The sequence below is a fragment of the Rhinoderma darwinii genome, chromosome 2 (genome assembly GCF_050947455.1).
Source record: "Rhinoderma darwinii isolate aRhiDar2 chromosome 2, aRhiDar2.hap1, whole genome shotgun sequence".
Lineage (NCBI taxonomy): Eukaryota > Metazoa > Chordata > Amphibia > Anura > Rhinodermatidae > Rhinoderma > Rhinoderma darwinii.
In genome coordinates, this window is record NC_134688.1 from 226,431,562 (window position 1) to 226,459,055 (window position 27,494).

Sequence of the window (27,494 nt, forward strand, 5' to 3'; positions counted from 1 at the left end):
CTATACAGGGAGGGACAGGATATATACAGATAGTAATATGATGGAAACAGTACAATCACTATAGTACATAGCAGATAGACATGAAATAAACACAATTAATGTAGTTATATTTGACAGATTAAATGTCCCAATAAAGTTAAAGAAGCTGAGCTGCAATATCAGAGACAGCCTATAGAGTGGCGCTGTTCCCAGAAAAAAAAATACCCTTTTTGTCTAATATCATACAATCCTTTTACGTTAATGTTTCACAATAATATTAAATGTTTGGCAGTGGTTTATAAAATCTTGAACCCATTAATGACTGTTGTACATTTTATGGGGCTATGCCTTATTCTACAAGCAAAGTAAAATGGATTAGGATTATCTATTAGGATTTCATGGCAAACCCTAAAATATAAACATGTTCTTTGTATCAGAGAACACAACATCTTAAATGGAGCATCCTCTATGACTAGTACAGAACTTAACAGTAACTTCTCTAGAAGATCTTTTTCAGAAAGAGTCACATCCCACATATTCATGTTCATTTTTCCTTCTCTTTAAGGTTCCCAGGAAGAAGAGGAGAAGCGACCATGAGGAAGAGAAAGAGAGAGCTCATTGCCCTTTATGAGGAGGAGTGGTAAGAGTTTACATCACTGCAGTCACCATACTTGATGAACTTACACCAGCAAATCCATACTGAACATTACAAACCATCGCTACATACGTTGTATAATATTTACAGCACAAAACTTCTATCAGATTCACCCATGAGGATGAATGTGTCCGTCTGTTGATAAGAAACTGTTCACACTAGATATGTTTTGCAGTATATTTTAGATTAAAAACAGCAAATTATGTAGTTAAAACACTTGATCATTATGGATCAGTCACCACAAACTGCTGCCAAAATGTATCAGTAATAAAAAGACATACTGCAAAATAACTGCTAGTGTGAATTAGCCCTAAATACATATAAACCAAAAGAAAAAAAACTCCATATGCCACCTCATGAAATCATACACAGAGCGAGGTACAGTATTGGCCCATAAACTTTCATGGCTGCTATATTACGCTTCCTTACAACTTAGACTTGTATGGATTCTTAATATGGCCGAGTACATAAGACCTAATATTGTAAAATATCTCTCTCTACTATCACAGCTCAGCATCTGCCATCGAGGGCGAGAGCAAGAAGAAGAGGTCGGACGACCTTATCCTGCTGCCAGAAGAGCGGGCAGCTTTTTTCACACTCCTTGGTAAGACACAATGCAACTTCCAATGGTTCCAACCAGACACATAGTATCAGATTTTATCACATGAAATGAATTATTATTTCAATTAATATGATATAAAAATGTGTCGGGCGAAGTGTCTGACACGCTTCCTACTAGAAAAGTGTTGAAAACCAACGCCAGGTTGGACCTGGCATTATTTTCCCCTACGACAGATTCATCAACATGGATTAGGCCCTGCTGATGAATATTGCGCATGCTGCCAGGGTGAAGAGATTGGCGGACCATTTGTACCATGTGCCAGTAATATTAAATCTACCCCAATGTTCTTCAGGAATGATACTGTTGAGATACAGATCCGGTCACTCTCCCTACTCCGCGGATGATACATTTTGAATGTTGCAGTGCGGTGCAAGCGCTAGAAGGAAGGAGTCCGGCATTTTCATGAGCAGCTGCTACAACCGCCCCCGCCCTGATGACTGACAGCTTTCTCCTTATGCACAGTAATAAAGATAAAGCTGTCAATCATCGGGTGAGTGGGGGAGCGGCAGCTCATGAAAATGCCGGACACCTTTCTCCCAGCGAGATGGGAGCGCTGCAACGCTCTAAATTTAAGTTTTCTAAAATCACTGAACTATCAGACATGACAGACCGCTGATATGAGTGTATCGGTCTCTACTTTATGGTGGTCTCAGAGAGGGCAGCATAAAGTCACTGACAGTTACCCTTTTAAGTGATTCTGTCTTTACCTCATAAAGACCACCTATAAATGTACCTGCTAAATGGCATTTATTATTTTGGGGTGCAAAATCAGGAACTATATACTTATTATTGCATGAGGCCTAGTTGGTTGAGGGCCTCATGCAATTGTGGCCAAGGCCATTGCGTTACAAAGTGAATTGTAGCTGCGGCCACATGGTGTCTCGTGGCCAATCGGGCTTGGAGACACCATAAATAACACATGCTGCGCTCTTTTTAACGGGCATCCTATATGGGTGCAATAGCACCCTCTATATAAATCTATAGATACTTGTAGATGCTCTTTATTAAAGGGGTCTGTCTGGTGACACATTCCCTTTAAATGTAAGATTGTTATAATTTAATTGTTCTAAAATAATCCTGTTTCTGCTATTTTTGTAGAAGACAAACACATCAAGTTATTTCTAGCAAGGGACAGGTGCCTTAGGATCTCGGACAAGGTATTATTGTATTGAGGGAGAGAACAGAACATTTTCCAGATTGAAGAGGATCCATCATATTTACATAAGGGGCTTCTGCGGGTGTAACAGGCCCGGAGATATACTGCACTCTCTAACTCTCCTTCTCATCCCACCAGTATCTCCTGGCCATGGTCCTCATGTACTTTAGAAGAGCAAGACTGCGTACTGAGGAATATAGAACATATTTCTTTCCATGTCTGTGAGTTTCTTTCATTATTCATACATGTGTGTATATGTGTGTGTGTGTGTGTGTGTGTGTGCGTGTGTGTGTGTTGTGTATATGTGTGTGTGTGTGTGTGTGTGTGTGTGTGTGTGTGTGTGTGTGTGTGTGTGTGTGTGTGTGTGTGTGTGTATATATATATATATAAGTCCATACGGTATATACACATGTGGAGCACATGACTGGGTACTATACAATTTTCTTACACTAGAGTGTACCCGATATCCTGTTTCCCGTCCTGAACTCTTCAGTACAATCTTGAAATTCTGCATTGTAAAAAATATAGTGAACCAATGCTACAGCTTCTGCTACTGTTGTTATTACCATCATCATCATCATAAATATAGAATTCCGTAAATTGTAATATTACTACCAATGATATCAGAAGTTGGTTCTTTCCATTCTGCTTTCTCTTCTGACATGTTCTATCATTTATTTGGTTTCTTTTTTCTTACTTCCAGGTTTTTAGCCAACCAATTTGAAGAGGACATACCGTTTCATCGAGAGATCTACACCTGGGCCCGAGGATGGAAGTGGACTTTAAAGAAGAAACAGCTACTGAACTTACGCAACCTGTTGCTCATCCGGATGACATTTAGAGCTTGGGTGGACCGGACCACCTGTGATCTGGTTAGTAACATAAAACAGGGAAACTATAAAACTTTGATTAAAGAAGAACTCCCACAAATAGAAGATGAAGCGCTCAGTAATTATTTTTAACCATAGTGTCAGTGATGCCATTGTATTTACAAACGGGGAGCACAAGAAGCTATTTGTGGGAGTGCGTCATTATAAGTCTGCAGTGATTCTAATCCTTTATATACTGTTTAATTCTAGATCATGGCACAAGACCCTGACCATTGGGCATGGAAGAGGGAGAGAAAAATCCATCACAGCTGGGCCATACACCGGTTCAAAAGGGATGATGAAGAGCTCTGCATCAAATGCCCATGGATCAGCCCCCTGCCCTGCCACCTCTGTAACACCAATCTCCATCCATGCAAGGGGGAAGTGGCTGTAAACATCCTTTCCCAGACAGACACAAAGGAGGAACCCGGAACAGCAGATTCATAAACATCTCTGGTAAGTAAAAAGTTTGAAGAGTTTCAAGTACGAGACATATGAACATGTCTACTAGAATGTGAGAAATTAGTGGATTATCAAACAATATGCTTTATAATGTAAAATACACCCCCTCAGGATACATTCTCCATGCAGATAAAACCACATAAAACCACAAAAAATGACCTCATGATTTTGCCGATAATTCCACTTTTTTTTCTACAAAATGATTACATGATTATTAATGCCTGCATGGTACTGCGGGTACAACTGTGGTATGACCAGCATAATCCTGCAGCCAATTAATAAAATATCTAAAAAACAATGCTAAAATGTGGGAACTTATTTTTACTTGTTAATGAGTTCATATAGAAGAGCTTGATAACAATGATATTTTCATTTCTATAATGTTAATAAACTTTTTCTCCCTTTGATTTATATTCATTTCTTAGATATACTGCTGCTAGGATGGGGACCAAAGCTGCCGGATGTACAAGAAGAACAACTAGAAGACATGATGGATGAAGGCCTAAACAAGGAGAGAAGGAGTTGTATCCTGTATCTACACCTCTAATCCCACCCAATTCCTGCCCATATACACCCATTTCCCCCCACACAGTAACATGTATCAGTATCATGCTTCCATAGTGCCTCCCTACAGCATAGTGTGCCCCATAGAACCCCACACACAGTATAATGACCGCATAGGTGCCCTCCACAGTATAATATCCCATATTGCCCCCACACTCTATAATGCCCCCATAGTGGCCTCTACACTCTGTAATGCCTTTTTAGTGCCACCCACACAGTATAATGCCCATATTGCCTCCCCGCAGTACAGTGCCCCCCATAGAACCCCACACACAATATAATGACCACATAAATTCCCCCCCACAGTATAATGTCCCATATTGCCCCCACACACTATAATGCCCCCATAGTCGCCTTTACACTCTGTAATGCCTTTTTAGTGCCACCCACACAGTATAATGCCCATAGCGGCTCCCACACAATATAATGCCAAAAAGCTGCCCTCATACAGTATAAAGCCCCCATAGTGGCCATCATACAGTATAATACCTCCATAGATGCCCCATACAGTATAATGCCCACATAGGTACCCCATACAGTGTAATGCCACCACAGATGCCCCCATACAGTATATGCCACATAGATGTCCCCCATACAGTATAATGTTCCCACATCTGCCCCATACAATATAATGCCCCCACAGCTGCCCCGATTCAGTATAATGCCCCAATAGTGCCTAATAAATAATAAATATTTACCTACGCCGTTGCCACGACAAGGGTAGGAGATCCCTTTGCTCCTCCGCTCTGTGCTATTAGTGGCGCGGCACGACAGGCGTGATGACGTCACTGCATGGTGCCTGTCTGTGCTGATTCGCTCACTGCCGGTGTTACATAGTGAATGGTGAAGCAGGGAGCTCCCTGCTTCACCATTGGATTCAACTGTATCTGCGTCCTGAGGACGCAGATGCAGTTAAAAACGGGGCATACCACCGGCTGCCTTGGACAGCGGGACATCGCCCAGAATACGGGATTGTCCCTCTGAATCCGCGATCGTTGGGAGGTACGTATATATAATCACTCACATATACATACGGTACATTATAACACTCCGAGAACCCCACCACATTCACATTCAATTACTGTACACACACAAACACTAGACAAAAACACACACCTACAATCACTGTAGTTAGTCACATGCATTCACTCTAGATAGTCACATACACCTTCACTTTACACACATTTTATAGTGTTTACCTCCCTTAGTATGCCTAGAGGAAGGGTAGTACAGCAGCCATGGATTCCTTGCAGGTTTCCTCCACTGGGGGTTTTTCCTGCCCTGCGTGTTGCTGTCCACTCTTTGTGAGTGTTGGGACGTAACTACACATACACTATACTTCAGACATACACATACACTATAATAAACTTCAGACATACACATACACTATAATAAACTTCACACAAACACATACACTATAATAAACTTCACATTATTTAATATTCTTTACCTTGCCTGAGTCTTTTCTTCTTTATTTGTGTTTAAAGGAAAACATTATTTACCAACTAAGATCACAATGTGGTTGATGTGAATTCTTCCTTTTGAGACAATGGCCCACATTTACACAGCACTTTATGTCAGTTTTTTCAGACGTTGACGTGCGATGAAATTGCGTTAAAATCAATGGCTTTTCTCACCATTAACCAAATTTGGAAAGTCACGGGAAAAGATAGTATGGTCACCATGGAGACTTAGCTTTGGCCATATTTATTTAGAAAACAAAGTTAAAATGGTGCAAATCTGTGCCTGCTCATAGATTTTATAACTGCTAGAGACTTCAAAATGCTTTAAATTTATTAAGAGATGTGCACCATTTTAATACATTTGTCCAGAGGCATAACTACTACTGTAGCAGCCATAGTGGCAGCTACGGGGCCTGCGGCATGAGGGGGACCGTGCCGCCCGCCAGCACAGCCCCCCCCCCCCATTGCTGGAGGCTTCACTAGCAGCCGCTATGTCTACTACAGCAGTAGCGACACCACTTAACACTACGGCAGAGCAGGTAGGTATCGCCCCGCACTGCCATTAAAGGGATTGTCCCACAAAACACATGTATCCCCTATCCGCAGGAAGGGGGATACATGTGTGATCACTGGGGGTCCGACCGCTGGGACCCCCAGCAATAAGGAGACCGGGGGACTGAAAGTTCCCTGAAATGCTCCATGAGAAACCTTGGACTTCCGGGGTCTGTGTCCGGCAGCTACGTAGAAATTAATGGAGCGCCGGTCGGTTTTTGCATGTGTGGCATTGAGCTGCCAGATAAAGACCCAGAAGTCCAAAGTTTCTCATGGTCCCCGCTTCTCCTTATCTCTGTGGGTCCCAGCGGTCGAACCCTCAGCGATCACACATGTATCCCCTATCTTGTGGATAGGGGATCCATGTGTTTTGTGGTACAACCCATAGGCTACATGCCGTTTTTTTTATTTGTTTGTTTTTTGGGGGGGTTGGGGCTGTATGGCGCTATCTACAGGGGGCTGTGTGTGACACTATCTACAGGGCGTTGTATGGCGCTATCTACAGGGGGCGCTGTGTGGCAGAATCTACAGAGAGGCACTATCTACAAGGGGGGGGGGGGGTTGTGTAACTCCCAGTGGAGGGGATGGCCTGTTAAAAGTTTGCTATGGGTCCCAGTCTTTCCTAGTTACGCCCAGCATATATGGACATGAGGAACAGCCCCAGAGTCTCTGGGCAGAGCGCTAATAATAGACTCCAGCCCTGGGAAAGCTCCACTCCCCGGGCGACGTATACCACTGTATGCCATTCAGTGGGATACGTTTTGGCTAAATTGAACAAAATCCAGGGCATTAACCGGTCACTGCCTGCTCCATGGTTTTGTTCACTGTAATTGATGTCAGCACCAAAATGGGTTAACACGTATAATGTACAAACATAAACGCCACACTTTCCGTTGTCCACCCCCGGTAATGGAGGGAGGCCAAGACTTGGCTGTATGGGGCCCAGAAATTCCCGATGGCGGACCTGACAGCATATATAAGGATAAAATGACAAGGAACAAATAAGCTCATTATTTCCAGTTCACAGTTTTCTCCAGAGCACAAATCTAGACATTAGTTTAAAGTAAATTAATAGACAATAAAACGACATCTATTATCAGTGATGAATTCTAATACACACCTAATGGAATTTCTTACCTATCCATCTGCTTATAATAAACAAATGGGAGGTCTGAAATTTGTTCAGCTACTGTCTATATTCGCTGAAAAAGTTCAAATAAGAGTATATTAAAGGGGTTTTCTGACATAAAAAAGGTTTAAAAGGGCTTAAAGGGAATGTGTCCCGAATTAAACATGTTTTTACAGAAGTTACTTATTTTTATTATATTTTTTTATTTATTCGTTTTTTTGTGTATTTTTTTTCTTCCACAAAGTGGGAAGTATTAAAAATTAAATAATAATTTGACATGTTTTCCTATGTGGTCACCAGAGGGAGCATGTCCAAGAATTAGAGCAAGGTGAATTAGGCAAAGCAGCCTGACTTACAGCTGCTGTAAATGTGGGAGGAAGACTCACCATGGCAGCCCCCAGTAAAGTAAAAAAGTGTTAATTAAAAAAAAAACGTTTAATGTGAAAAAATAAAGTAAATATAATATTTTATTAAATAAAACCACATAAATTAATTAAAAAAAAAATCATGACACCTTTCCTTTAAAATACACTCCTCAACATTGAAATCGCAAAACACTAAGAAGGAAAAGTTTTGGAATAGTGGAGAGCACAGGATCGATAGACATGTTAATGATATGCTAATGATCAAAAAATGGAAACAAAATATTCCAAACATCTTGATTTATTCAGTATTGAGTATGAGCACCACGTGTAGAAATACACGCACTTACACACCTTGGCATGCTATCAATGAGGTTATTAATGGTTGTCTGAGGAATGTTATGTCACGCTGAATGCACTTGGGCACGCAAATCATCAAGATTGGCTACTGACAGCTCCCTTTGCCATTGCCAACCAATGACGTTCCAGATGTGCTCGATGGTAGACAAGTTCGGAGAGGCTGCAGGCCATGGTGGCACGTTTAAGCCAAGCAGGCTTCTCACAGTAGCACAAGCAAAATGAGGCCTGGCGTTGTCCTGGTGAAAAATGGCTTCTGCGACACTATGGAGAAATGGCTGTTCCACTGGTTCCACGATAAATGTAACGCTGAGCTGTTAGTGCACCTGAAATTAAGGCTAGAGGGGTCTGGCTACTGTACATTATGCCACCCCACGCCATAATCCCGGACGAAGGATTAGTGTGACGTTCCCATGTGAAGGTCTCTCCATGGCGTTGCCCACGTGGTCTCCAGATCAATCTCCGGCTATCATTGCCTCCAAAACAAAAGCGGGCCTCATCGCTGAAGAGGATAGACCTCCATTCCGGCCTTCATTGCTGTCTTATTGTGCACCATGATAGCCTTTGAGAGCGGTGGCGTGTGGTCAATGGAACACATGTAGCTGGAAGTCTGGCTTGTAGCCCAATGTCATGCAAACGCCTTCTGATGGTTTGCGTCTACACTGGTTGCCACCCTAGGCTTGGGATGTGACGTCCAATTTCACTTGCAGCACAGAATGGATCACTATGCGCTATTCTTCCAATCAGATGACCCATCCGTGCAGAGGTTTGCCTCCGTGAACCTCTTTTCTGTCATTCCCGTTCGTTGTTGTTCTCCCAACCTCCAGAACACGCAACGTTGAACAGTGATGACATCTCGGCATAGGCAGGTAGCGATCTGCTGGAGTGATAAACCAAAGTCCCTCAGTTCAAGGATTCTGTCCCTCTTAGTTAGCAACAAGTTGCAAAAATTGGCATGTCGACAAACAGGAGGCATCGCACAATCATCCCACACCACTTGATCCAATTATTGAGGTTTCATGGGGTTAAAACTTTAAACTTTGCTTTCAATCTGGCTTTTATGCCCCTTCCACATGCCACAAATTGGTGTTTGAAAATTTGATAATTTGCAGATCTTAGCGACACCTGATACTTCCTCAATTTGCATAACCTTATGCAGAGGCGTAGCTAGGTTCTCCTGCACCCGGGGCAAAGATTCAGATTGGCGCCCCCCCCCAACTTATTTCCTGACATCTCCTTCCCCCTCGCCATGTTTGCTTTCTCTACCAATCAATGAGGTGTAATTTTGTTCACAATTTTTTTAATGTAGCTCGAGTATAAAAGCATTTCTACATTTTACAAGCTTTGTAAATAGCGCCACACTCCCCCCTGCAAATAGAGCCACATATGTACAGACACATATACATACACCGGCAGATAAATACACAGACAGGAACATATGCAAATACATAAAAGGCACAAATATACAAGCACAAAGACACATTCACAGACCCATATATACGCACAGAGGCACATATGTACACAGCACAGATAATGTAGTTATGTCACCTGCAGTCCTATGTAACACCACAGGTAACACACAGTGATAATTCTCTGATTACAGATAATGTAGTTATGTCACCTGCAGTCCTATGTAACACCACAGGTAACACACAGTGATAACTCTCTGAGTATAGATAATGTAGTAGTGTTACCTGCAGTCCTATGTAACACCACAGATAACACAGTAATAACTCTCTGATTACAGATAATGTAGTTATGTCACCTGCAGTCCTATGTAACACCACAGGTAACACACAGTGATAACTCTCTGAGTACAGATAATGTAGAAGATGTAAGAGACAAACACATGCAGAGACAGAGACACAGACACACACACACACACACACACACACACACACACACATAGACAGAGGCACACATAGTATACACACTACACACACATATATACACATACACACACAGACACTCACCATGTCTCCTTGCTGACAGCATCACAGGTCAGGACGGGCTGTGGGCGGAGCTTCCTCTCTGCTTCTCAGCAGAGCACAGAGTAGAGGCAGAGCTGGAAGGGTGCAGCACGGGAGTGGACCTGTCCCCTGACCTGAGTCTCATCTGACCTCATGTTACTGATGGACTGGTCCACTCCCTGGCCAACACAGACCCCAGTCAGAACGCCGTAATTTCCTGGCTCTTGATAAAGCTGCTGCAGGTGTCTGACATACGGGGCGCCTATCAGCAGCGATCAGCTGCTCTTCGGCGCCCCCCTTCCCTACCACCTAGTTGCGCCCGGGGCACATGCCCCGCCTCCCCCCCCCCCTAGCTACGCCCCTGCCTTATGTCTTGTCCTTCTTGGTGTTGCAATTTCAATGTTGAGGAGTGTAGTAAAATAATAAACTTTCTTTGCTCTGGAGGTTAGCTCTAACCACCTCCACATTAACAGGCAACATTCTCCATAACTTAGCAATGTCTATCCGTGCAGCTAATAAAAATTACCTTACCATTTACCTCACTACAGGTCGTAGTCTCCCGCTGCTGCTTGCTGAGTGAAGATGTATTTTAACATACTGACAATGCATTAAGTGATCATTGTGGCCAGTGACTTACATACATATATATATATAAATGTGTATATATATATATATATATATATATATATATATATATATCTATATATATATATATATATATATAGCTCCTTTTGAACCTTTTTTCTATAAACTGTCTAAGGTTAAATATTTTCTACCCCCCTTCCCCGGTGAGTTGAATAAACTGAATGAATTCACAGTAATCTGTTGCTCCTGTGTTCAAATTATTTTATTAGAAATAGACAAGGAACGTTACAGGATACTGTACAACATTCTTGTGTAAAGAAGTTTGTATAATAAATGACTGGAAGTGTATTACACAACAAGGAACAGGCAAGAGTTAATGCAAAAATCAGGCAGAAATATACCTTTCCAAATCAATGATGATCATTAAACTAAGCTCGATGAGCTAGATGACTAAGACCGGGGCCGGCGCCAGCACCCGGCAAACCCGGGCAAGTGTCGGGGCCCACTACCCTTGGGTGAGCCCACTCGGTCGCCATGCACTGATGCTGCCGTCATGGCTCCTCCAGGAGTGGAATCCCCGGCCAGAGTCTTGCCAGGGATTCTGCTTCTAACTGGAACCCTTGTCTAGGAGGTGGCGTAACTACCGCTGTAGCAGCCTTAGCGGTTGCCACAGGGCACGTGGCATGAGTGGGCCCGTGCCACTCACCGTCATGGCCCCCCCCCCCAAGCTCAGTGGTCCATTAGCAACCACTATGGCTGCTACAGCAGTAGAGACGCCATGTTCAATAGTATCTGCGTCCTTAGGACGCTGATACTATTGAACTCTTTGGCAGAGCAGGGAGGTATCTCCCCGCTCTGCCATTTCCTACGCTACAGTCTCCCAGGCAGAGTGCTTGTAGCTAATTCCGATCTGCCCGGTACTCCGTCTCTGGGGAAGCCCCAGACATCACTGTCTATATATGGACAGTGATGTCAGGAGGAGAGAAGGAGTCCCAGACAGAGCGCTATAAGCGGCTCTGCTCCGGGACTCCATCTCTGGGGAAGTCCCTGACATGTTTGTCCATATATGGACAGTGATGTCAGGAGCAGAGCAGTGTCCTAGGCAGAGTGCTAGTAGTGCTCTGCCCGGGACATTGGCTCTGGGGTTGCCCCTGACATCAATATCCATATATGGATAGTGTTGTCAGGGGCTTCCCCAGAGACGGAGTACTGGAGCAGAGCCTTTACTAGCGCTCTGCCCAGGACTTCAGCTCTGCTCCGGACATCACTATCCATATATGGACGGTGATGTCAGGAGAAGATCAGGAGAGCCAGGCAGAGTGATAGTAGTGCTCTGCCTGAGACTATGGCTCTGGGGTTGCCCCTGACAACACTGTTCATATATCGGCAGTGACGTCAGGGTCTACTCCTGAAGCGGAATCCCCAGCCAGAGCGTCGGCAATGCTCTGGATGGGGATTCCACTCCTAGAGGGAGCCCCAAAGGCACTACCTACAGGGTGGGGGGCTGTGTGGCACTACCAAGAAGGGGGGCAGTGTGGCACTACCAAGGAGGGGGATGTGTGGCACTACCAGGGAGGGTGGCTGTGTGGCACTACCATGAAGGGGGGCTGTTTGGCACTACCAAGAAGGGGGCTGTGTGTCACTACTTGGGAGGGGGGCTGTATGGCACAACAAGGGAGGTGGGATGTGTGGCACTACCTGGGATGGGGGCTGTGTGGCACTACTTGGGAGGAGGGCTGCTGTGTGGCACTACCTGGGAAGGGGCTGTGTGGCACTATCTACACAAGGCACTAAATTTATGATTGTACAAACTGGGGGCCTAAATTCTATATGGGGGCATAAACAGGGCCTAACGTCTATATGGGGGCACAAAGTGATGTTTTCTGCCATTTTACTGCCACTGTGAGTTCCCCCGCAAAGGTGCCTACTAAGTCTGTGTAGCGTCCATGGCCGCGGGCCGTCGGGTTCACTCACCTCCCGACGCCCGCAGCCATGGACGTGTGAGCGCTCCTTCCTATGAGACGCCAGTGTTCACTTCCGCTCCAGTCCGCTGTGTCCCGTAGTGTGCGCGTGCACGCTCGTGCCCGCTCTTAAAGGGCTAGCGCGCACATATGAAAATCATCATCATCATCAACCCACATGATTTCCTGGTCTATAAGAAGGCGCCAGCCCTCCTGATCCTTGCCTGAGCATTGTTAGTTTATCCCAAGTCTGTCTTGCAAATAGTCCCTTAGTGTTTCCCGTTCCAGTTGTTACCCGTGCCCTGTTACCTGTTCCTGTATCCTTGTTCCTGTGCCTACTAGTGTTGGAGTCGTGTCCTACTGCACCTGCTGTTGTTTGCCACGTCCAGTGTCTTCTGCCACGTCTTGTACTGCCCGCCACGTCTGGCACAACCTGCTGCACCGACCTCCATCTGTGCTGCTGCAAAGACTCTCAGGGCACTATAACCTGAGAGCTGAGCTGTTAATTAGCATTAGATAAGCCTAGGACTGATTCGTCTTCCGCAGGTATCCTGCCTCCCGTCTTATCTTCTCTGCACTTGGGAAAGAGAAAATAAAAACTGATTTCTTTCTTCTGGAGTGTGCAGAAATATTTAGATCTCTACCAGCATATATAATGTGTTTTGCTGTGCATAGCTCAGTGCATGTTCACTGTATTGTACTTATCACTTCAGGGTTTACTGCCCATGAAAGATACAAACAGACAAATCGTAAAATAGTGTCTGTAAGGGTATGTTCACACGCAAAACAAAAAACAGCTGTAAAATACAGAGCTGTTTTCAAGGGAAAACAGCTTCTGATTTTCACCCGTTTTTTAAGCATCAAACATTTTTTGCGGCCGTTTTTTAAGCTGTTTTTCCACAGATGACACAATGACACAATGAAAAATGGCTCAAAAATTTACATGCACTTCTTTTTACGGGACCTTCTTTTACGCGCCGTTTTTTCAAACGGCCGCCTAAAAAAACGCCCCGTTGGATGAAACGCAGTTTTTCCCATTGAAATCAATGGGCAGATGTTTGGAGGCGTTTAGTTTCCATTTTTTCAGCCGTTTTTCAGGGAGTCTATGGCCTGAAAAACGGCTGAAAATAACCAATGTGGACATACCCTTAAGCTGGTGTAGAAGTACAAGCTGTGTTTGCTGTGCTGGCCTACAAGGATTGCCCGCCAACCAACTGGGAACAGACAAGGAACTGGAGGAAGAAAGCCATAAACGGATCACTGTGAGTTATTTATTGTAATTTTTTTTAAAGACCCTGCAAATACTTTATATTTAGATATATATGCAATATAGACACTGCCAATAAAGACTTGACATGATAAAAGGCGGGCGGCAGCGGATCACTCAGTCTGTCTCAGCAGACTGGAGGGGGTATTATTACTTTGGGGGCACAGAGGGGATTATTACTTTGGGGGCACAAAAGGTAATATTATAAGGATAAGTTCACGCGTAGCGTAGATACTGCAAATTTTCTGAAACGGATTTCATTGCAATAATTCTGCAGGATAATACAGTAGCAGCAAAGTGGAAGAGATTTAATCAAATCTCATCCACACCCTGCGTAAATGACGAGCGGAAATTGACTTGCGGTGCGGTTTTTTAACCCATAGCATGTCAATTGTATTTACGTAATCGCTGCTTTTTTGTTGCGGGTTTTTCCATTTGAATTCAATGGGGAGGTAAAACCCACAACAAATAGCAGATGTTGTGTTTGTTTGCGGCGGAAAAGCAGCGATTCAACTGAGAAAAACGAAAATCTTATACTTACCCAGAACTCTGTGTTTCTTCATCCAGACTTGCCTCCTGAGGCTGCTACAGTCATATGGGATAAAATGTCATCCCAGAAGGCAATTTTCCATAGCGGACATCCCAGACGAAAAACTGCACCACAATTTAGTGCGGTTTTTCATCCGGAATTCCCTGCGCCGCGGCGTATCCACCCTGTGTGAACATAGCCTAACTCTGTAGAAGCATTGGCAAGTGATGACTGGAACTTGGAAGAAGTTGAGAAGAGAAGGGAAAGAGAAGATGAAAAAACGGAGCCATTCACTTTCATTGAACACTGACGCCTTTCCGTAGCACTACGGAAGGGTGTCTGTGCCGTGGAAATGTTCCGGGAATTATGGAACATGTCCGTTCTTTTGCATTTTGCGGGCCGTGCTCTCATACTTTGTATGGGAGCACGGCCCGAAAATGCGGCTGTCAGTCAGCGGCCGGCCGTGCCCGCAATCGCGGGCCGTGATTGCGGGCACGGTCGTGTGCATGGGGCCTAAGTCATTGGATGTAACTGTACTATGCTCACTATTCACTGTGTAGAACTAGTATTTGACTCTTATTGGGGGCTGCACTATTTATAGGTATGTGGTGCGGTACAAAGCATATGTCTTTGAGTTCATGCTCATGATCTTTTCTGACCGTAGCAACGCCTCTGGCTGCTAGTGCTGCATCAATGGGTCACTTAGGAGGCCCAGCGATGCAGCTGAAACTTACAGATGGGCCACAGCCATGAAGAGAAGTTGTGGGGAAGGGAGGGCCCAAGCTGAACTTTTGCACCATGGCCCATGAGCCTTTAGCTATGCCCCTGTACAGAGGACCATGTCTGATTGATTTGTGTTCCTCTGTCTTGCAAAATTCTATGGAGGTTACCAATAACTATTATTTATGAGAACTTAGATCTAACCACTACTAAGCTAAAAGGCAACATTCTCTATATCTTTGCTGGAAATGTCTTGAGGTTCTTCTATTCAGCCATTTAAAATTTTTGTAACCAATGATGAAGAAGACTTGATAACTGATAACAATAAGGGGATAAGACCCTACTCAAACAGTTCCCAAAAATTTAGGATAAACCATTCAACCAACTGTAAGGTCTATATTATGTATATGGTGTCTAAAAGATCACTTCTTTGAGCAGACTAGATTTGCCTTGTTCTTTGAGAGGATCATCCCTCTAAAAAACAATTTAAAGCGGTTTTCCTATCAGGGACATTTATGGCATATCCACAGGATTTGTCATAAATGTCAGAGAGATGCGGGTCCCACCCCTGGGACCCGCACCTACCTCTAGAACGGGGGCACCCTAAACCCAGTTATGTCGCTCTGTCTTGTGGCTGAAGCAGATTTATGACCATGAAGAAGAAAACAGCGTAGCTCGCTGAGCTACGCTTTTTCTGTAAGTTCCATAGTAGTGAATGACAGTTACGGAAACAGCGTAGCATGCGAGTGCGCTTTTTCTGTAACTACCATTCAGTTCTATGCGACTCATTGAGCTACGCTGTTTTCTTCTTCATTGTAAGAAATCTCCTGCTTCAGCCACAACACAGAGCGGCAGAACTGAGTTTAGGGGGCCCGTTCTAGATAGTTGCGGGTCCCAGAGGTGACATGTTTCTGACATTTATGACATATCCTGTGGATATGGCATAAATGTCCCTGATGAGAAAACCCCTTTAAGGTAGTTGTCTCAAAGAGGTTTCAATGATAATGCGTGTTGTAATGAAATGTAATGTACACGTTATGAATAGGTCTACCCTGTATGTAGATTCTAATTACCGTATATATCGGCGTACAAGACGACTTTTTACACCCTTAAAAAAATGTCAAAAGTGTGGGGTCGTCTTATATGCCGGATATTGTCTACATTAGGGATGCACGTTGCAGCCGCACAGCTCAGTATAGTGACACATGAATGTATGGGAGCGCGGCTGCGGCTGTGTAATTCAGCCACAGCCCCGCTCCTGAGTCATGATAAGTTCGCGGGGTCAGGATGATGCAATGCGGCCAGCGCTGCACTAATGAGCGGCGGCACTGGAGACAGAACATGGCGGGCGCGCTACAAAACACCCCCATGTTCTGTCTTCAGTGCCTGAACTGCCGCTCATTAGTGCAGCGCCGGCCGCATCACCTCATGCTGACCGCGCGCGCACTTCCTGTCAGGAGCGGGGCAATGGCTGTATTACACAGCCGCAGCCCCGCGCTATAACGGCGGAGATCAGAGAAACCTCTCATCTCCGCCGTTATTCCCCTGAATGCTGCGATCACAGCTGACTGCAGCATTCAGGGGAAAGTGAGAAGGGGGGATGCCCCTGGATCGCGTCACAGGGAATTCCTGTGACGCGATCGAGGGCCATACCATATATGGGCAGACAGCCCAGGGTCTATTGACGGACCCCAGGGCTGTCTTACCATATTTCATGTTGTTAGGACATACCCAAGTATGTCCTAACAACTGCCTGTGTATTATCCGTCCACAGGTTAATGTACTGGCACATATCTGATATATGTCAGTACATTAAAGTTTAAAAATAAAGTAAAAACAAAGTATTGTTAAATTTTAAAAAAAATACACCTTCACCTTTTTTACAATAAACATTAAAATAAAAAAATGAAATAAACACGGCTTTCATTCACTTATTAATGTGAGGCATGAGGTGCGATGAATTTACCCTCCATGTTCCTCACATTAATAGTAATTAACCCCATCATGTACCTCGCACATTAACCCAATATGACTGAGAAACATGATGGGATTAATTACTATTAATGTGAGGCGCGTTCAAAATTCATCACACGTCGCGCCTCACATCAGAAAACGGAAGAATTTTTTTTTTATTACTGTTGGCAAAAGTATCGAAATTGGTATCGAAATCGCAATACTAAACGAAGTATCGGTATCGAAGTCCAAATTCTGGTATCGTGACATCCCTAGTCTACATATTGTCTACACACAGGTTGTGTGTTACCTTGTGAGGCTGCAGTCCGGTACACAGGCTCCCGGGATGCACGGAATCCGCCACGGATCTGAGGGAAGCCGGTATTAGCCGCCAGGGAACATCTCTGTAAGATGCTCTGGCCCGCCCTTTCCTCTCATTCCCTGCCTCTCAGATCTCGCGCGATGAAGCAGCCTATCTGCGCATGCGCGAGTTCAAAGAGACAGAGAGTCCTGGGTCCTGCCGCCGATGGCCATAGTGAAGCGCTCCTGCACGAAATGGTGAGTATATCTTAAATTCTATATTTTAAGGGTAAAAGTTGGGGGTCGTCTTATACGCCCAGTCGTCTTATACGCCGACATATACGGTACTTAGCTTTGGATTTGGTTTCCCTAAATTCAGCTAAAATAATGTAATTGTATGGCTCACAGACATAAAAGTTTTCTGAAAAAAAAAAAAAAAAAACTGGAGCCATTACAGTGATATAAAAATATGCCTTTGTATAGTTCATTGTTTACTTCCATATTCTGTTCAACTCTAGAAGTAAATAAATATTTTATTGCAAGTCAGTGTTATTCCTACTTACACTGCGTGACAGCTTTGCAGTGAATTTGTCCTTTGAAGGGCTTTGTTATATGTTGACTTCCAGTCAGGTTGAGAGGTACAGATAAAGATTGTATAGCAATATGCATTAAATGAGATTAGATGTGTATATCTAGTTTATAGACTTTTCTTCTGTGCCAACAAGAAAAGCTTGCAGCATAGACAGCAAATTGCCAGGCAGTTTAATAACGGTATAAAATATATTTTAGGAGTTAGTTTTAATAATTTGTCTTTTAAGCTTACTATTCTTAAGCTGATACATTATTGTTTTCTTTAGAATTATTTGAATATAGAAATAATTACATCTTACGAACTTAGATGTGAATGTTTACAGGTGAATCCTGCATGTCACATACACGCAGGATCCGCTTTCACTGAACCCGTCAGGTCCGCGGGACTGACGGATTCAGTGGATAACGCTTGATACAGCTGCTCTGTATATGGAATACAGAACAGCTATATCTCAAAAAATAAAAAGATCTTTTAATAAAAAGTATTTACAAAGTTCCACAAAACACACGGATACACCTTTTTATTTAAAAAATATGTTTGCCTTTTAAAGGTTATATATACTCTATGTACCCAGTTTTATGCTTGTAATCCTCATTTATCAAACATATATTGCATATACCAGTATGTATGTAAGTGACATATAAATGGCATCCATTCCTGTTGGGCACTCGTATAAACACTGCCTGGTAATCTAAAGTTAATGTACTCCTTATTCCTAGTGTTCCAGCGCTTGTTGCATATACTTTTACATAGATATTACTGGATGTTGCTCAGTCAGATTTGTATTAACACATAAGAACATAGTTTGCTGGCATCAGACCATTGTGATCACACTTTATCTACTATGGTACTTCCAGTTTGACTGTTGTACATATGTGACTTTATAGGACTGTATGAATAGTGAACAGTTTATGCCCCTGCCCAGAACATCCATATCCCATCCTGGTGCTCTACACTCTTGGTTTGCAATAGTTTTGGCCTGCTAACAAATATCTGAAAATAACACATTGTTAGGAGCAATGAGCACACACGTTGTGTGAAAAAAAGGATCAATAACCTTATACTTATTTTTAAAATGTTCAATTAGTTTTAAAGGTTATTAAAAGTTCAACAGCCCACATTTACTGACTGGTGTATCTTATGCCACTCTAAGTAAAGGAGATTGTTGAAGTTATTTGCACCAAATTTTTTAAAAGGTGCACACCCATTAATGAATTTGGTGTATTTGACAGTCAGAAAATAAAATGTATGCCTGCTATGAGCAGGGGTAGATTTGTACCATTTTGAACAATTGTTTTTAGTAAATGTGGCCATGTCTCCTTGAAGATTATGCAGTTTTCTCATCACATTCCAAATTTAAAGTAACCAAACCCAGGGCTAAAACTGCCTAATAAATGTGGGCCAATGTGTTTTAATTTGTTACTATTTACTTAGATTTGACCATCTTCTATTTGCAAATTGGCACCTCAGGGGCCTGTTGGCACAAAATGCTCTCTGATATGTAGCAAAAAAGGGGCTAGCACTCAACGGATAGTGCTAGCCCCTTTTGTAAGACATGGCCAAGTACAGTGCAACTAACAACTATGTATAAGTATTGAATGGGGGTTACTGCACCAGCTACCACATTATAGCCGTGACCCTGAGGAGCAACCCAACATTTTTAGCAGGTCCACTTATAATCTGACCCTGAATATAGGACAGGACATCATAGCAAATCTTGACCTAGAATAACAAAGGCATGTCATTTTAGATATGCAGGTTTTGAAGTGGATATTCGATCTTTAAAATGCTTTGTAATATACGCAGAACTTGCTGCAACATAACTGGGTAAGGCTGCCTCATTATAAAATTGCAAGTGCCCCCTTGATGTACTAAGACCATTTAGGGCATGACCACACATGGCGGAATTCCTCCGCAACTGTCCGCATCAATGCCGCACAGAATCTGCGTTGCAGATTCTGCAGCGGATCTGCACAAAATGTGCAGAAAATTGATGCGGACTGGCCGCTGCGGACTGCAGGAAAAGTGCTTCTCTTCTCCCTATTCAGTGCAGGATAGAGAGAAGGGACAGCACTTTCCCTAGTGAAAGTCAAAGAAATTCATACTTACCGGCCGTTGTCTTGGTGACGCGTCCCTCTTTCGGCATCCGGCCCGACCTCCCTGGATGACGCGCCAGTCCATGTGACCGCTGCAGCCTGTGCTTGGCCTGTGATTGGCTGCAGCCGTCACTTACACTGAAACGTCATCCTGGGAGGCCGGACTGGAGACAGACGCAGGGAGTTCTCGGTAAGTATGAACTTATATTTTTTTTTTACAGATACATGTATATTGAGATCGGTAGTCACTGTCCCGGGTGCAGAAACAGTTACTGCCGATCGCGTAACTCTTTCAGCACCCTGGACAGTGACTATTTACAGACGTCTCCTAGCAACGGTCCCGTCATTACGGGAGCCCCATTGACTTCCTCAGTCTGGCTGTAGACCTAGAAATACATAGGTCCAGCCAGAATGAAGAAATGTCATGGTAGTAAAAACAATACGCTCCGCAGCACACATAAGATCTGCGGACTTCATTGCGGAATTTTGACTCTCCATTGAAGTCAATGGAGAAATTCCGCCATGAGTCCGCAACCAGTCCGCCACTGCTCCGCAACAGACAGAGCATGCTGCGGACACCAAATTCCGCTCCGCAGCCTATGCTCCGCAGCGGAATTGTACGCATCGTGTAAACGAACACTGCTAAATTAAAGTGAAAGTCAATGGAGAAACGGCTCCGCTGCGGATTAACGCTGCGGAGTGTCCGCAGCGGAATTTAAGTGAAATTCCGCTATGTGTGAACCCGCCCTTAAAGGGGTTGTTTCCTTCCAGCAAATTAATGTTATTTTTTGTACAATTAATTATTACATTTTCCAATATACTTTCTGTGTTAATTCTTCACAGCTTTCAATATCTCTGCTTGATGTCATTCAATAGGAACATTCATTATTTTCTTTCAGTAGATACATTTTATCCATGATCACGTGATAGATACACAGGTGCTGAAATCGTAAGAAGACCTGAGCCGTGCACCTTTGTGTTCATCACGTGACCAGGAAAGAATTTTATCCACTGGAAGAAAATAATGAATATTTCTACTGAATGACAACAAGCAGAGATCTTGAAAACCGTTAGGAATTAATACAGAAAGTCTATTGGAAAATTGTATAACTTTTAATTGTACAATATAATAACATGAATCTGCTGAAAGTGGACAACCCCGTTGAATAAGGTAAAAATGGTTACATTTGCAGCACTGATTTAAATTTATTCTAAATATGGATTAGCATTCAGACGTGTACCCATTGACTGTGTGCCCGTACTGGCACGTCCTGAGGCACTTAGCAGTACTGTATGTATGTTTGTTCACAAGCCATTGCATTGCACATATTTTACATTTACACACTAGCTATTAATTCCCATGCTCCTGTGAATAACATTTAAAAAAAACAGGTCATTATTTCTATAATCCTAATTGTAGTCTGTAACGCATGGCTCACTCTCCTGCCTCCCAAAGATTATATCTGCAGCCTATTAAAAGAGCAGCCGAGTTTTACTAGCAGTAAAAATAAATACAAATACTAAATACCTGCCGTCATTGAATATGGAAGGATTGACATTCCCATTCCCATTTTACCTATTGCTGTGACAAGAGAAAAGCCAGTAAACAAGATTTCAGTGCATTGAACAGCCATTCTCTTGTCATTCTGGCATGTGAACAATAGCTGAGCAGTATTTTAGAAATGTTGGATAGCAACAGTGATCAGTGCCAAGAAACTAGAGTAAAGGAAATGTGGGCATAGAGAAAAGTCTTTGAGGTTGGTAGTTTGGAAAGTGGCGGAGATTTAATCTAATTCTTGTGGGCTCTTTTGTTTTTGCTTTTGGTTCCGGATGGCATTGTAACATATAAAAATGCAATAAAAATTATCCTAAATGGCATCTACTTTCTTGTAAGATGCTTCCCATTAGGGCAGAAACAGATAGGTAGGTGGGTAAAATGATGAAATTTATCTTTTGACAGACCAAATTTGACACTGTCTTATTGGAGGAGTTGGATACACTCTCTATTATATGGGTACAAGTTAAAATGTTCAGAATTAAGAACCATTTCTATTTTCAAACCAGCTTCCAGTTAAAGAAGAATATGTCTCATTCTATCTCTTAATATAAAACAAATTATTGCATATTTAACTAATAAAAAGACATTCAGCTACAAATGGGTTTCACATGAAAACAACCTTTTCACAGGTCCTATTAGGGCATATAGACATAATAGAGGGCCTTTATCTATTAACCAGAGTGGAGCAATTATGCTAATCTAATAGTATACCTGATATAGATAAACTTTGTAATTCACTTACTATAAAATTGAAGCTGTTTTATCTATGCAAATTCTGTGTGAAATTACTGCCACTAGGTGTCTCCCTTCCTGTAATCTGTCAAGCATAATCCGTCCCTGGATACAGAGCAGAATTGACTGACTGCAAAAGGTGGGGGTATATCTCTTCACTGCCTGCCTATTCAAGTCTATGAAGATTGGAGGTGGAAGCAGGAGGAGGGAGCAGAGAGAGTGAGCTAGACACAGACACGCTGCCAATACAAGTCTATGAAGAGGGGAGGAGCAGCAGGAATAGAGTAAAAAGGACAGATAGACGCTGCAGCAGCTTCCTGGTAAGTTAGATCTTACCCCAGTTCTGGATTCTCAGCTACCATGCTCATTACTTCTGTCTAATTTCATCCATGCCACTGCATCTTCTTTCTACATATGTGATAGAGATAGGAATGCAGGATTCTCCTCTTCTCTGCGCTGTGTATAGAGGACATGATAGCATTAGGCTCCACCCACAAGCTCAGAGCCAACTGAGAATTAGAGTTAGAGCATGCAGAGGGGAAAGCTGCTAAAAAAAAAAAAAAAAAAAGCAGACAAGTCTTATAGTGGCCATAAATAGTGTTATTCTTCATGTACACACAGATGACAGCTTGTTCTGAAAAATCCCCTGAAAAGTTACGCTTTAAGTAAATAATATATTATATATTTATATATAGAAGAAAAAAGCTTTTTATGTACACTTTTTTTTGCACACTGACGAGTAATGTAAGAACCTACTGTTATACAAAATGTAAATTAGTTATATGAACTCAAACACATGGTGAAAGGTCTGCTACCGCTGTGACATGACAAGTTTATTTCAGGAATGTCTGATTTTGTTTTGACAAGTGAATTTTCACATGCGGTCATAGCAATCTTTTCTTACATCCTTTTTGCTGTACCACTATTTCATTGATCATCAATGAAATAGATCTTATAACATGAATCAGAATAAACCATAACCCAATACTGATTCTTAATACTGATGAACATTCATTTAACACTCAAAAGGTATATGCCTCCATACCACACCCAAACAGTAAAGCTGGGTTCACACGACCTATTTTCAGACGTAAACGAGGCGTATTATGCCTCGTTTTACGTCTGAAAATACGGCTCCAATACGTCGGCAAACATCTGCCCATTCATTTGAATGGGTTTGCCGACGTACTGTCAAACAACGACGCGCGTTTCGCTTATAGCTTTCTCACCCCTTGAGAAAGCTATAAGCGAAACGCGCGTCGGGGCGCACTTCCATACCCTGGGTCACACAACTCTCCTTGAAATATGGGTAAGTGCATTTACCGGATCAATAGGGACACTTGCTATTTTTTCTAGGAACACTAGTTTCCTTAGGCAAACGGTCTAACGGTCTGGTCTGCTGTACTTCTTGCATCTGCATCTCACTTTTTATTGATGTACCCTGTGTAGGAATAAATTTGATTATCAACATAAACTGTATACTTTTGATGTGATTTAAAATTCTGTTTTATGTTGATACTTGTGACTTAGTCAAGGACTTATTTTTAGATTCTCTGTTTTTTGTTTTTTGTAAGGCCTCATGCACACGACCGTAAAAACTCCCGTTATTACGGGTCGTAATTACGACCCGTAATAACGGGCTCATAGACTTCTATTGGCGACGGGTGCCTTCCCGTTTTCTCACGGGAAGGTGCCCGTGCCGTTGAAAAAGATAGAACATGTCCTATTTCAGGCCGTAATAACGGCACGGACAGTCCATAGAAGTCTATGGAGCTCTCGTAATGACGGGTGGCTACATGTGTGCACCCGTCATTACGGCAGCGTTGCTAAGCGACGTCAGTAAATAGTCACTGTCCAGGGAGCTGAAAGAGTTAACTGATCGGCAGTAACTCTTTCAGCACCCTGGACAGTGACTACCGATCAGTATAAACCTGTAAAAAATAAAAGACGTTCATACTTACCGAGAACTTCCTGCTTCCTCCAGTCCGGTCTCCCGCCCGTTGCCTTGGTGACGTGTCCCTCTCGACATCCGGCCCGACATCCTGGATGACGTTTCAGGCCATGTGACCGCTGCAGCCAATCACAGGTCAATCACAGGCTGCAGCGGTCACATGGACTGCCGCGTCATCCAGGGATGTCGGGCTGGATGTGAAGAGAGGGACGCGTCACCAAGACAACGGCCGGGTAAGTATGAATTTCTTTAACTTTTATTACAGAAAAGGCTGTCCCTTCTCTCTATCCTGCACTGATAGAGAGAAGGGGCTGCCGATTAGTGCAGTGCTATTTTGCCGCCAAAAACGTGCCCGTAAATACGGGTGGAATACGGTTGACACCGGACCCATATTTACGGGCATGGGTTCGTAAATACTGGTGCAAAACGGGTGGAATACGTGTGACACCGGACCCGTATTTACGCCAGTATTTACGGGTGGGAAAAAATACGGTCGTGTGCATGAGGCCTAATTGTGTGTATTTATTAATAAAGATATGAAATTTTTTTTACATGTGGATATATATGGACTCTGGTTCTCTGGTTTATTATGTATTGTTAGAGTCTTTATCTCTAATTGTGTTTATGGGTGGTTGAGATTCTTCTCCCACCTTTATACTTATGCCCTGCGAGACTTCGTGTCTAATCAAATTAGAAATACCAATATACAAACTTTGTAATTATGAGCAATGACAATCCCCAAAATAATAACTTACTGTAGTACTTTCAGTATAAGGAGCCATGCAAATAAAATCAAGATCATTAATGGTACTCATACATAAACATGTTCTCACAAAAACATAGACTGATCATTACAACCAATCAGATCACTACTTTAAAAAAAAAAAAAAAAAAAAATCTGCTCTGGAATACAAAATTTTGAATCTGATTGGTTGCTATAAGCATAATTTTAGTTATAAGGCGTGCTCCATTTACTTATAATGGGGTTCACTGCGGTTCATCTAAGTTTTCAGTAATTTTGACGCCAATAATAATGCTGCATTTTTTGCTAGTCAAAAGTGATGGAAATCGGACCAAACCCCTGATCGAAAGTCATAGCGCAAGTGTCAATATAGCCTAAAAATTAACATCCACTAACAAATCTCTAAAATGCTGAGCAATTAAAACACAAAGTAAATTAGAAAGTTGCAGAAAGTTTCATAATACATTTGTGCATAATGCTTTTATTACAGAAAACGGGAAAACCTGTATACTACAAAAGAATATTGACCCCCATTCTTGTTAGTTTGCTTAATTCAGTCACATCTATTGCTACCTGGTACATAGGCCCGTGTACACTAAAAAGCAGTCTCCATACACAAAGATTAGCAGTTAGGTTGAGCTGAAGAGCTCAACTTTTCCAATCAGTTTGCCAAATCCGATTATATCTGCCGCTGGTTATATCTGCCGCTGGTTATATCTGCCGCTGGTTATATCTGCCATACCTGTAAGTGCAGTGAATCAAAATATGTAGGGGCAACAATACTATAACTCAGCCATGAAGCAGTTGGTCACACAAACTCACAGGACTGCTATGTTAAATCTCAGTGCATTGGTCTTGATTTTTTATTATAACACTCACTACTGAATTCCAAACGGCATCTGGAAGCAATGTCTGCACAAGAATGATATTATCCAAGTGCTAGCTAGGGTGGTGTAAAACACATCATTATCATTGTACAATGGAGCAGTGGAAATATTTTCTCTGAAGTAATAAATCATGCCTCATAATGTGGAGGTCTGAAGGAGACACCAGATGCCTGGGTTTGACAGATGCCTGAGTTTAGTGTGGACGATCCTGACTGGCCTGCGTAGAGTCCTGACTTTCATCCCAGCTCTTATCCAGGCAGATATCAGCACAATTGTGGCTTAATAAATGTGAGTCATGTTCCAAGATCAAATAGAAAAAAGAAAGTAGAGGAGAGGCAGAGTGGACCCTTTATAGCAACAAACTCAATATTGAAGGGGTTTTCCCATGAGGGACATTTATGGCATATCTACAGGATATGTCATAAATGTCAGATAGATGCAGGTCCCACCTCTGGGAGCCGTACCTATCTCTAGAATGGGGCCCCCTAAACTCCGTCCTACCTCTTTGTGTTCCGGCTGATTTCCGACCATGAAGGATAAAACAGCGTAACTCGCTGAGCTGTGCTGTTTCTGTAACTCCCATAGAACTGAATGGTAGTTACGGAAACAGCGTAGCTCGAATGCTACGCTGCTTCCGTAACTGCCATTCACTACTATGGGACTTCCGTAAACAGCGTAGCTCAGCGAGTTACGCTGATTCCGTAACTCCCGACCATGTAATCAAGAAGTGGCCGATATGTTAGCGTGAACACAAAAGCTAGAACAGGGATTAGGGGGCCCCGTTCTAGGGATAGGTGCGGGTCCCAAAGGTGGGACCCGCATCTATCTTACATTTATGACATATCCTGTGGATATGTCATAAATAGCCCTCGTGGAAAAAACCCTGTGTCATCAGTGTCCATATACTTTTGGCTGATAGTATATTTAATTCTTTTCTGCTAGTCTTCTAGTCTACACAATACTACTTTTATCTAATAGCCATTTAGAACATTGGCTGACCTATGAATAATGGGCCGTGACATATCAAACCAACATACTGTATATATAAAAAGTTGCCTACATTTGTAAACTTTTCTTTTACTAATCTTCAGTTTCAACCTGATATAATAGTACTTTTCATTGTTTTGCTTGTTTTTATTGGAAACAGTCAACAAGTTTGCAGTCAGAAACCTCCCACTGCAAGTCTGCAACAGCTCAGCTCCGATGATGCAGTAAGACAGTTCATTTCTCCTACTTGAGATACAGTTCAATGTCTCCAGCATTAAGATTAATTCTTTATGTAAACTGTAAAATTGTTTTCAAAAGTTGACCTGTGCTTTAATGTCAGTCACAGCAAATTGTGCGGAATAAAAAAAGATAATATTCAGCACTCCTCCAGATCTAAGTTTTAAACCGCAATCTTTATTTAACCCTTTCAGGACCAGACAAATTTTCGTTTTTATGCTTTTTTTTTTTCCTCCCCGCCTTCAAACCGTCATATT

At 42.7% G+C, this 27,494-nt stretch overlaps 1 protein-coding gene across 1 annotated transcript; it reads left to right on the forward strand.

Annotated features, from left to right (window-relative positions):
• The first annotated feature begins 542 nt into the window (after positions 1-542).
• LOC142740980 (speedy protein 1-B-like) lies at positions 543-5,733 on the forward strand. The gene is made up of 6 exons (XM_075850383.1): positions 543-619; positions 1,144-1,238; positions 2,551-2,633; positions 3,116-3,284; positions 3,492-3,737; positions 4,169-5,733. Exons 1-5 carry the CDS (start codon positions 607-609, stop codon positions 3,726-3,728), a joined length of 597 nt encoding a protein of 198 aa, XP_075706498.1. The 5' UTR covers positions 543-606; the 3' UTR covers positions 3,729-3,737; positions 4,169-5,733.
• Positions 5,734-27,494: the final 21,761 nt, after the last annotated feature.